Source organism: Juglans microcarpa x Juglans regia, chromosome 3S (assembly GCF_004785595.1).
Source record: "Juglans microcarpa x Juglans regia isolate MS1-56 chromosome 3S, Jm3101_v1.0, whole genome shotgun sequence".
Lineage (NCBI taxonomy): Eukaryota > Viridiplantae > Streptophyta > Magnoliopsida > Fagales > Juglandaceae > Juglans > Juglans microcarpa x Juglans regia.
In genome coordinates, this window is record NC_054599.1 from 4,982,924 (window position 1) to 4,995,342 (window position 12,419).

Genomic DNA, 12,419 nt, shown 5'->3' on the forward strand with positions numbered 1-12,419 from the left:
CGTTTAATATAGATTATTAATGAGAGAAGTCCAAATAATGGCCACTGGAAAATAGAGATTGACTTTGGGCTTGTTTGGACAACTAGAGTATTTTAAAATTCTGTGAATAGAAGTGAAATAATTATATTTTTAATTATATTTTAGATTTTAGGATATGAGGAATAAAATTGAATAAAAATATTATAATGTTAAAAAATTATTTAAATATAATTATTTAATATTATTTCTGATTTAAAGTTTAATAAAGTTGTATTGATTTTTATGTATTATTTTAAAATTTATAAAAATTATAATGATTAGACTGTGTTTAGTTATTCAACTCATCTCAACTAAGTACTAACCCAAAACATACTGTTTGGAGTTTGCAATTTCCAAACGGTGCGTATTACAGTTTATTTAAACTTACTGAAAACACACGCACACAACACTGCACTTAAAACACAAACACACACACACACACACACGGCACCGTTTAGTCCTTTAATTCCTCAAACCAGCCTCCACACGACGTCGTTCACCTCTTCACTTAAGTCCCACTTCAGTACCGCATTCCTTCTGTTCGAAACTCCTTCACACTTCAGACTGACGCACTTTCTTCTTCTGCGATCTAGGGTTCTGCCACCGGGGTCATGACAGCTCCGCCCAACCCATTCGGCTTCGGATCCTCCATTTCATCTTCTTCTACCTCTTCGCCAGCTCCATCCTTTTCGTTATCCTTTCATTCCGCCCCGGCCGTTTCGAGTCCCGCCGCCTCCTTGTTTGGCGCGCTAACTTCTTCGTCCACTGCAACCACTGCTTCATCCATGTTTGGGACAATCTCCTCTGCGGCGAGCTCAGCCTCTCCCTTTTTCGGTTCGGCTACTTTGGGTTCGCCCTTTGGGACCGCTTCATCTGCTGGTACTTCCGGCTCATCCGCGACGGGCTCCGGTTCATCCTTATTATTGGCATCTCTGCCGGCCTCAACTACTAGTTCTTCCTTATTTGGAACAGCTGCGTCGGCTCCCAAGTCCAGTTCCAGTTCTATCCCGTTCGGAACAACGTTGGCGTCCACGACGCCCACTTCTGCTTCACCTCTGTTCGGAGCGACCTCCGCTTCTGGTTCAACACTTTTCGGAACAACAGTTCCATCAGCGAGTCCAGGTTTATCTCCCTTCGGATCATCTATATCCGCACCGAGTTCCACCCCATCCATATTCGGAACAACATCATTCTCATCATCATCATCATCTGCTGCCGCTTCTTTATTTTCAACCTCAGCCTTGTTTTCTTCTTCTTCTTGGTCTTCGCCTTCGGCTTCAACGACTCCTGCATTCTCATTTGCTTCGAGCTCAGGTTCAAATTCAACTACAGCTTCGCCTTTCTCGTCTTCATCGGGGCTTCCTGGTTTTTCGTTTAGTAAACAATCAACGCCTGCTTCTTCCTCACAAGCACATTCGACAACTGTCGTGCCTCCTTTTGGTGAATTAATCTTTGTTAATTTCTTTGAAATGTTTGATTATTATGGTTTATGTTAATAGCCATCTTTGCTTATGCTTCTGGGACTTTTAGTGAATTTGAAAATAGGTTATTGTTTGCGATATTAACTTCCAATTGCACTTTAAAATATTTAGAGTTATAGGTGCTTGCCGCTTGGTGCTTGAATCTGTATATGAATTATGTCGTGATACAATATAAGTACTCTGTTCATGGTTATTGTATCAACGAATAGGCTCACTTCAAGTTGTTGCTCGAGTGGAGATGAAGACCCGAAATGCCATGCCCATGGTTGTTTTATGATTTCCTTCGTAGCTTTTTTGCCGTCTTTATTCCCTGGCCTTCCCATTGGTTCAGGTGGTTCGGAGGTGGATGGAGTTGGGATAGGTCTTAGGCTCAAAAGCCGCCTAGCTAAGAACAAAAGTGATAGCTCTTCTGTGACACATGTTCTCTACACGTAGTGGCCTTACGTTATATGTGGATACTAGATTCTTAAGCTCTTTACATATAAAATCTTCTTTTAGTAGCCATCTATTTCCTCCTGTATATGCTAGGTTGTATAGATTAGGTGGAAGAAACTTGTGCCTGATTTTCCAATATCGTTTAATTGTGGAAATTAATTCTGTAGGTGTCTCTTCAATTTCTGCAGCTGACACAACTTCCGGTGCCAGTACTGCTGCAACTCAGAATGTGGCCTCCTCAAGTAGTGGGTCTGTGTGCATAATCTTGATAGCTAACTTATTAACCTGTTTTTTTTTTCTTTTTTTTAATTATGGTATTCGTAATAGTTATTCTTATTACATATTATTACTGTTATTTTTGAATTTTCTTTGTAGATGACAGATTTTTTTTTTTTTTATAAGTAAATAAGTATCTTTATTGAATAGAATGAAACTAGGCAATGCCCAAGTACACAGGAAGTATACAAAGTGAGACACCTACTTACATTCTAGTGAGCTGAAAAGAAAAATGACTGCTTTATTTTTTAGATCTGCTATTTATTAATTGATGCTAAGATGCTACTATTTCCTGATAGAATTAGTCTTTAAAATTTAGTGGCTGCAAGAGGCTGGGAATTGAGGAATCTGCTTGCTGGGAATCTGGGAGGCGATGCAACTAGAATTGTAGGTTTGCTCAAAGGGTTCAGTTGGTGACTAAGAATCATGAAAAATGCAGAGCTTTTAGGTTTTTTGAAATGCTTTCATTTGGGGTTGAAAGGGAGAAGAAAAGAGGGACTTTTTTTATTGGGCCTATGTTGACTCTAATCTGAAAAATCAACAACGATTATGCTCTGAAGAAAGAAGAAGAAGAAGAAGAAGAAGAAGAAGAAAACTAGCACTAAAAGTCACATTAATACTCAAAACATTTGACATACTATTAAGTAAAGTTTGTATTCTTTGAACGCAGTGCAGCCTATTTAGATTGACTGAATTAAGCTATCAGGACTAGGATTCCTAATTTAACTATTACATAAATACATTTTTATATGCACTAGAAAATAGATTTTTAGTAAAACTCAATTGGAGTTCTTTTATACTATCAGGAACTCTAGAATGAAATGATGCACAGAGCTTTTACGAAATTCCAGATCCAGCCCTGCTCACAGAAATACCCATAACTCTTAAGCTAATGACTCAATTTAAGATCTGTTGTTTGAACCCTGATATATTTATATTATAAGCATTGAAAGCATTTGGCTCTTGCTTTGTTGGTCATTGCATGATGATCCCACATCTTAAATAGCATTTAAACTGCCCAAACTCACTCCGATGGCAGAAATTGAAGCCACATTACATAACTGTGTCATTACTTCTAGAGAAGTTAGAAGATCATATTGCTTTACCATTTTACTCCGTCTATTCTATATTGTCTATCAAATGTTCTATTTTGAAAAGTCAAGGAGTAGGAAAATCCATTTGCTTTATTGAAAAGTCAATGGTTTAAATTGCCAAACAGCATGGTTTGTTTCGCAAGCTCGCGTTCGAACGGATTTAAACATGTTCGAACGCTTAATTGCCAAACAACATTTTAGCATTCGAACATGAAAGAACCCCATTCAAATGTTCAAAATTGAGATGCTGATATGTTCGAATAGGTTGGCTCTCCGTTCGAACGTAACACTTATTATGTTCAAAGGTCATTTTATATATATTGTTCGTACAACATAGTTTTTCGTTCGAACGGTTAGTTGGTGTTCGAACAGGTTAAGGCTCCGTTTAGGTTCAGAGATGAGTTGAGACTGTTTTAGATGAGTTAAATAAAATATTGTTATAATATTATTTTTTAATATTATTCTTATTTTGGAATTTGAAAAAGTTAAATTGTTTATTATATTTTGTGTGGGAATTTGAGAAAGTTGTAGAGATGAGTTGACAATCCAAATTGGGGCTAAGCTTTTGTTCAAATAGTTATAAGCCGTTCGAACACTGGCCCCATTTGGATTTAGAAATGAGATGATATGATATGAGTTGAGATAGTTTGTGAATAATAGTGAGATTTGTGAGTTAAAATTTGTGAATAGTAGTGAGATGAGTTGAGATGATCTCAACTCACATCTCAATCTTTCGGACAATATTATTTAGCGATTGGATTAAATGCTTGTTCGTCGAACCGATTATTTCTTGTTCGAACAGGGTTGTTTCTATTCGAACACAACTGTTATATATTATATACATAAAAAATATAATTACAACTTTATTTTTTATTTATATTCGTTGTGGTTTTATAAACAATAAATTAATGACAAACAGGGAAAGAAAATGTGGGGGAGAGGGCCAAGCTAGCAGTGAAGTTAGTGAGACGAGGAGGTCGATACTAGTAGAGAGGGAGATCATTATAGATGACTTCCGCGATTTTGTGTGGGATGGACGGAGCCTCTTTTCTATTATCAACGATCGAGGATGGGCCTTGATTTGTCAGCAGACTGGTGTGGCTTATCCAAACATGATCAATGAGTTTTATCTGGCCATGGGTCAGATGGAGGCTAATGAGGAGTCCTTTACGTTTACCATTCGGGAAGTGAGTATTACTATCTCAGCAGACATTATTTCTAATTTTCTTGGGATCCCTCGCGAGATTGGTGCATACCCTGCACAACAATCGGCTGCAGGGACAGATGTTAGAGATGCCATCGAGGATGAGGCTCTAGCAGATGATGGTCCCACAGATGATGAGATTTGTCAATTGATGCATGACGATTCGGCTCCACCATATGATGGCAGCAAGGTCATCAGACAGGTAGATTGTATTGCATTTTTTCGAATGTTGAATTTAATTGTTTCCTATAATATTGATCCGAGGAAACACAAGACTGATTTCGGTATCGAACGAGCTCGATTTATGTTACGGATAGCACGAGGAGAGCCGATTGATCTACCTTTATATATCCTCCTCCGCATCCGATCTGAGTCACAGTATTCGAGTGAAAGTAGTCTACCTTTTGCATTGATGATCTCTAACCTCCTAGTCCAATTGGGGGTTAATGTGTTGATAAATGATCGGAGGCAACCACAAATTGGGCCCCTTAACAAGATCACCTTCATTAAGAGCGATGGCCACTTGCGGAAGGCTCGAATTAATATTCCAGCGGCAGGGGCTACTATCATGGAGATACGATCCTTGCTCGAGGACCATCGCATACTTTTGATCCAGGAGATGGAGAAGATCACTGCGCCCATTATGGTTCGACTGCAAGAGATTGAGGGACGCATTTCTGTCATGCAGGAGGACCTGGATGATCTTACCTAGTAGTTTTATTTTTATTTGACTTTTTGTATGTATCGAACGTTGTTGATTTTATTACTGTATTGTTGTGTTTGTTATATATAGCTAGTTTGTTTATTATCAAAAACTATTTTTGTTGTTTTACTCATCATTCATGATAATATGAAAAATGACACTGCTTAGAAGGTAATTTTTTTTTAATTGCAAATTCTTATTTACCATAATAAAACTCATTAATTATATAAAATTCTTAGGAATATGAAATATTTTAATTTATCATAAATAATAATAAATCCGTATAGTTAGAATTTTTATCGTTTGAACATGATAACTAATAAACTCAAATGATATTTATTTTCAAAATATTTAAATGTCTTTCAATAAATTTTTATAATTAAACGGTACTATTTGAACGACTATTTTGAATATTTGAACGTTTAATATATCTGTTTGAACATAAAAGTACCGTTCGAACTGTGTTGTAACTATTCTTGCGAGATTTATTTATAACTTCTCACAAAAAGATTGGTTCGAATGAATAAATGTGGCATTCGAACGAGTTCTAATGTATATGTTCTCGTTACTACTATTATTCGAACAATTATATCAACATTCGAACGTGATTTAAAATATAGTTTGAATTTGTACTGGAGCATTCGAACAGTATAACAACATCACCGCTGCATTTATTTATAACTTCCCACCAAAACTTCAGTTTGAATGATTAAATATCACGTTCGAATGGGTTCGAACTTTTCCCGCCATAACTATTATTCGGATAATTATGTAACCATTCGAATGGTAATTAAAATTGTGTTCGATATTTTCTTTTTTGGAGACAATATATTTTGTCATAGAATGTTTAGTTCAAACATATACTTATCTATTCGAATGCATAAAAAATCGCATCCATATTTTGAGACAATTTAAATTGTCCCTAAAAGATTTCGTCTCTAAAGATTAAATCTCTTGTAGTATCTTGTAGACATGGTTCAATGAATATGTATATGGAAGGAAGGATAGAGTAAATTGAGGAATGAAAGCTCAAAGATAAAGAATCTCTTGTGGCTCTTATCTCTTTGTTTTTTTTTTTTTTGGGGTGGGGGGGGGGGGGGGGGGGGGGGGGGGGGGGGGGGGGGGGGGGGGGGGGGGGGTGTAAATGAATAAAGGAAAGTGTAAATTGAGGAAAGATAGCTCAAAGACAGAGAACTTGTGAAGACCATGACCAAGTACCAAGTAATTGTGCTTGGTATGGTGGAAAATGAAAGCATAATTCGTTCTTCTCCTCTCCTTTCTAGAGACCTCCACTTCGTAATCTCCCACATCTTTTTTTGTTTTGTTTTTAGCGGTTTCCCCAAAGAACTTTATCATTTGCGCAGCTATATGCTTCTTTATCCCCATTTCATCCTACTCATCATATTTTTTATGACTTGTTTCGATCGGAAGATGTCAAAGCTAATATAGGAATGAGTTCTACTCTTTGATGAGAACTCGAGGAAAGCTTTCTGTATTTTCTAAACTTGCCTAAGCATATGTGTTCAGTGTTCATGTTCTTGTGCTTACATCTTTCTTAACATAAAGGGGTTAGCTAGCACTGTTTCTTTGCTTTGCATTTCCACTAGCCATAGTTATTTATTGAAAAATATTATATATAGTTATGTATTTTTTTTAAAATTTCAACTATTTATTCAATGACCTTGAATATTTGATGCAAGCAAAAAGACAGAAAGCTATCACAAGAATCCCCATTGCTAGGGGTAAATTCAACATTACTCACATTTTCGTTGTAGATGATAGCTTGTTGTTGTGTAAAGCTAATGTACTTGAATGTAGCAAACTGATCCATATTCTTAACCTATATGAAAGCCTCTGGTAAGAAGCTGAATAAGGACAAGATGTCAGCACAGTTCAACAGGAACACCCTAAGACAAGCCCAAGATCTGATACTCAGCATTGCAGGGTGAGATCTTCTGTGCAGTATGAGAGATACCGTGGTTTACCTACAATGGTTGGAAGGTCATGAGTCAATTCTTTCAAGTGCATTCTGGAAAAGGTTAGAAGCAAGCTTAACAGTAATAAAGTAAAAACTTTATCCTTAGTTGGCAAGGAAATTTTCATAAAGGCTGTGGCTCAAGCTCTACCTACTTTTAGTATGAGAGTTTTTAAGCTACCTTGCAGTTTACTTAAGAGCATCAACAAAATGATTTAGAATTATTGGTGGGGTCAACAGGAGCAAGAGAGGAGGATACATTGGATTTCTTGGAATTCAATGGGACAAGCAAAGACAAAGGGAGGGCTAGGATTTAGGGATTTAAGGAGCTTTAACATGGTTATGTTAGCCAAGCAAGGATGAAGATTACTGTAGTTCCTAGATTCTCTTGCTTCTCAAGTGTTGAAATGAAAATATTTTCCTAGGGACAATTTTATGGAGGCCAAAATGGGGAGCAATCCTGCTTACATATGGAGAAGTATTATGGTTGCTATACCTCTTTTGGAAGAAGGTACTTGTTGGAGAATTGGCAATGGAAGAGAGGCTCAAATATGGAAGGATCGTTGGTTCCCTAAATCTTACAACTATAAGATCCAAAGTCCTGTCAAAATTCTAGAAGAGGATGCAAAAGTGATGGAGCTGATTGACTCTGATACTAAGCATTGGAAAGTGTCACTTATTGATGAAATTTTGGAACTAGAAGAAGCTGAAACTATTAAAAGACTGCCCCTTCAGTTGTAACAAATCTGACAGAAGGGTATGGAAAGACTCTGCTATTGGGAAATTCACAGTGAGGAGTGCTTATCACCTACACTCTGAACTTATGGAGCAATTGAAGGGACAATCCTCAAGCAGTGTTGGTTTTTCACAGGTTTGGTCAACCATATGGAAGATGAAGGTATCACCTGCAGCAAAGATGTTTTTGTGGAGAGCTTGTAAGGAAGGGTTGCCTACTATGTTGAATTTGCACAAGAGGAAAGTGATAGAAAAGCCTTTTTGTCCTATTTGCATCGAGGGTGTGGAATCAGTTATTCATGCACTATGGAGCTGTCCTGCTGCTCAAGATATTTGGAGCCAATGTTCAGTAAAGTTACAGAAAGCCGCCTTCTCATATGGTTTATTTTTGGATGTGATTGAGAATTTATGCAGCTCTCTTGAACGATGGGCAAGTGTTTTTTGTACGGGGTAGTTTTTATTATTATTCATTCTTTTAATATTTATATCCTTTCTTGTTAGAAACTCTTCCCATATTTAACACAAGAGACTCTGTCATAGTCCACAATTGGAATACCTGGGCTATGGGCCCTGGGCCCGTTTAATGTCATTTACAATTTCACATTTAGCATGTATTTGGGCCTTAAGATAGCTAGTGGGCCTTGGGCCCCTTAGTTTTATTCTATTGTATGCCTTTAGTTGTGTTAGCTTGGGCCCATGTAGGGGTCATCTTTTTTATGTAAGAGCCAAGGGCTCTAGGGTTCATCTATCCAGAATCATTAATGAAAATATTTCCTTATTTCTTTTCTCTCTTTTTCTTGGAGGTTAGGTCAACCTCGAATGTGACCAATTTTTCTTATTTTTTCTTTTATATTTTCTAGTCATCCAAACACCTACTATCATCAGGTGTGTTACAAGTGGTATCCAGAACCAGTCTTTCCTTGATATCGGCTTTGTCAATCATGAGAATGGAAAACATCATCTCATCTTTACTAAATATCCAAGAGTTAATGGAAGACAATCTTCAACGCTTCGATGTTGTTCAACAACATCTGAAAGATTTGCAGGAGAGTCACAACAAAATGCACAAAGTTTTTCAACAATCCCTTAACGATTTTGCTAGCAACTTTTAGGAAAGCTTCAATCAATTAGAGGAGCAAACATGTGACATACAAGTGGACGATGATGTTGCTGTGGATGAAAAAGAAGAAATCAAGCCCCAAAATTGTGAAATACAAGACGAAGAACTACCAGATACAACGATGGTGGAAGAAAAAAGCGAAGAAGAACGAGCCGCACGATCGATTCCTGTTGGTGAAATTATCAAATGTGAACTCAACATTCCCAAGGGTGATGTTCATCGAGATAGAGGTTACCATCAAGCTGTTTATTTGGGGATTTCTCCAAGCTGGAATACAGCATTACTATGGCTACGACCTCAAATTTCACGCTCAGATTTTCAGTTAGGAAGTTTGATCCTGGTGGTAGCGATTTTCAGTGTCTCCATTCCAAAATTTTTCTGTCCTCACCCTCATTTTTTCTTTTCCATGAGTGCCATTTTTTTTTCCGCCCCAATCTCTAGATTACATCTTCTCTCCAACATCCCCGAAAATCTCAAACCCCCTCCTCAATCAGTCTCGCAGCTTAGAAAAAGAAAACCCATCCTACCAGCTATCGCACCCAGTGAGCCCGATATCCACTCCGTGTTCGAAAGAGGTGGTCAACTCTCCATGACAATTGGTTTGTTGGCTCACACCCCCGTCAAAACATCCCTTTCCACCATCAGAAACTGAGATCTCTCTATGCCCGCCGAGCATCTTCAAAGGCCACGCCGAGCATGCCCGCGGGAACATCGATTCCCGAAGCTACCCAAGGGTTGTGCCGTTTATAGCCTGTAGAGTTTATGCAGTGAAATACATGGCTGATCCTGAGAGCGATGAGGTTTCCGCGAAGATAAGGTCGGTTCCGGTGAAGGCTAATGAGTTGGACTTTGAAGATGATGGAACTGAAGGGATTAACGTCTCCGAAGCACAAGAAGCGTCTTTCGTGAAGACACTGACTCAATCGGATGGAGAATCGAACAGGAAGGGGACCATATCACAGGTATTTACACGTTCAGAGATGACTCGTCAGCGGCAGCAGTCCGAGCTGGCAGCGAATGTGGAGGGCGAGAGCAAAGAAACAGAGAACATGCGCCTGATGCTCCAGGACTTTACAATTCTTCAATACGGGATTTCCGTCAGATTGATAGAGGAGGATTTACTCTTGCATGATCTCCATGTATTGGTTGCTTCTGCAGAACCACAATCGACATCCGAGAGATTAAAGCAGGGCATTACTCAAGTCCTCTCTATCATTGATGGTCAGCATCAGACGTGGTTGAACGGCACCATGTGCGGGCAAATTTCGAGTTTGAGCAACTATTTGCTTATGCCAATGGATTGCCTGAAAACTGTGGTCCCTTCACAACTCATCGCTGAGCGAGGCTCCAATCACACTCCCGTACTAAGATGTAGAGATGAATTTGAGCTTAACGTGTTTGATGAAATGCTTGAGAGAAGGGTAAAATCTGGTAAGGTCCTGTTCTTGACTCAGCTTACTTTGATAATTTGTAATGTCTTCCTAAATGTGTATGGAAAATTGGGGATGCCTTGGAATAAGATTGTGCTAGCTAGCACTCTTGATGAGCTACAGATGGGATTATTAAATGGGTTTGTAGTACTTGACTTCGGTTTGGAGGCAGAGCATCTGAAAGTGCAAAAGAGTGCACAACATTATACTGAGGCAACGATGAATGAGGTAACCATCCTGGAACAGATTGCTGAGGGCGACCCGGATGATAAAAAATGTGTAGTGAAGCTTTTGGATAATTTCAAGCATTCGGGTCCTAATGGGCAGCATGTTTGTATGGTTTTTGAGTACTTGGGGGATAATTTTTTGACTTTTAGCAAGGATATCTGTTTTCATATTTTAACTGGGTTGGATTACTTGCACAAACAACTTTCTATCATATACACTAATTTGAAACCAGAAAATATATTGCTAATGGCAATGATAGACCCTGTTAAGGATCTGAGGAAGTCTGTTGCTCCTCTAATTCTTCCGAATAGCAGGGATAAGGCTGCAATGGAGTGTGGCAGAGAAGATGAATATGAGGGTAAGAAACTTTTTGTCTCTTAGTTGTTTGATGATATGCCTGAAAAGGCTCTGTAAAGTGGAACATGCATACATGACCAGATTATCAAAATGGAATTGAAAGAGGTCAAAACAAAGGTTGTTGAGAACAACCTCAATCCTGTTTGGAATCAGACATTTGAGTTGAGTGCCAAAGAATAAGGAGAAACATATTCCAAGCATCAAGAAGCAGCAGCAAGATGCATCACATCGAGAAGCAACTGCTACAAAGAGAATGCAAGAGCTCATGCACCAATTTGGCACAATATTGCGCTAGATTATGCAACACAAGTGGACATGGCCTTTTATGGAACCTGTAGATGTAGAAGGTCTTAAGCTGCATGACTACTATGAGGTAATTGACAAGCCCATGGATTTCAGTACAATTAAAAATCAAATGGAGGCCAAGGATGGTACCGGATATAAGAACTTTCGGGAAATATGTGCTGATGTGAGGTTGGTTTTCAAAAATGCCATGAAATATAATGATGAGAGAAGTGATGTTCATGTTATGGCCAAAACTTTGCTGAAAAATTTTGAAAAGTGGCTGCAACTCCTTCCTAAAGTTACTGAAGAGGAAAACAGATGAGAAGAGGAGGAAGCAGAGGCACAATTTAATATGCAGCTTGCTTAGGAGGCTGCTCATGCCAAAATGGCAAGAGATTTGAGTAATGAGTTGTATGAGCTTGATATGCATTTAGAAGATCTCCAGAAAGTGGTTGTTCAAAAGTGCAGAAAAATTACTACCGAAAAGAAGAGGCTCCTAGAGGAAAGAAAGAAACTGAGACAAGCGGAGTCATAGGAAGTATAAAGAAAATTCTTGTTTTTGACCCGGGTGGTAGGACAAGTGTGGGCAAGGATACCGCACCTTGTGGACAAGGTGCTTCTATGGGGATGGTTTATCACAGTCTACAACCGAAATACCTGGGCTATGGGCCCTGGGCCCATTTAATGTCATTTACAATTTCACATTTAGCATGTATTTGGGCCTTAAGATAGCTAGTGGGCCTTGGGCCTTAGTTTTATTCTATTGTATGCCTTTAGTTATGTTAGCCTGGGCCCATGTAGGGGTCATCTTCTTTATCTAAGAGCCAAGGGCTCTAGGGTTCATCTATCCAGAATCATTAATGAAAATATTTCCTTATCTCTTTTCTCTCTTTTTCTTAGAGGCTAGGTCAACCTCGAATGTGACCAATTTTTCTTATATTTTCTTTTATATTTTCTATTCATCCAAACACCTACTATCATCAGGTGTTATAGACTCACGTGATTGTGCCATATTTAGCGTTTGAGTTTCTAGAAGAAGACGACCCAAATCATGAACAATCTGTACAATATAATCCTG

The 12,419-nt window shown here is 38.5% G+C and overlaps 1 protein-coding gene and 1 pseudogene across 2 annotated transcripts; both read left to right on the forward strand.

The window, feature by feature from the left end:
• Positions 1-471: 471 nt before the first annotated feature.
• On the forward strand, positions 472-5,323 carry LOC121257680 (cell wall protein DAN4-like). 2 transcript variants are annotated; one of them, XM_041158829.1, is made up of 3 exons: positions 472-1,458; positions 2,102-2,183; positions 4,206-5,323. In XM_041158829.1, the coding sequence occupies exons 1-3, from the start codon at positions 630-632 to the stop codon at positions 5,218-5,220; spliced, it is 1,926 nt and encodes a 641-aa protein (XP_041014763.1). In that variant the 5' UTR covers positions 472-629; the 3' UTR covers positions 5,221-5,323. The 2 variants fall into 2 exon arrangements, with proteins under 2 accessions (XP_041014763.1, XP_041014764.1); XM_041158830.1 differs by having other exon boundaries at positions 4,224-5,323.
• A 5,971-nt stretch (positions 5,324-11,294) lies between these two features.
• On the forward strand, positions 11,295-11,876 carry LOC121258635 (annotated as a pseudogene).
• The last annotated feature ends 543 nt before the right edge of the window (positions 11,877-12,419 follow it).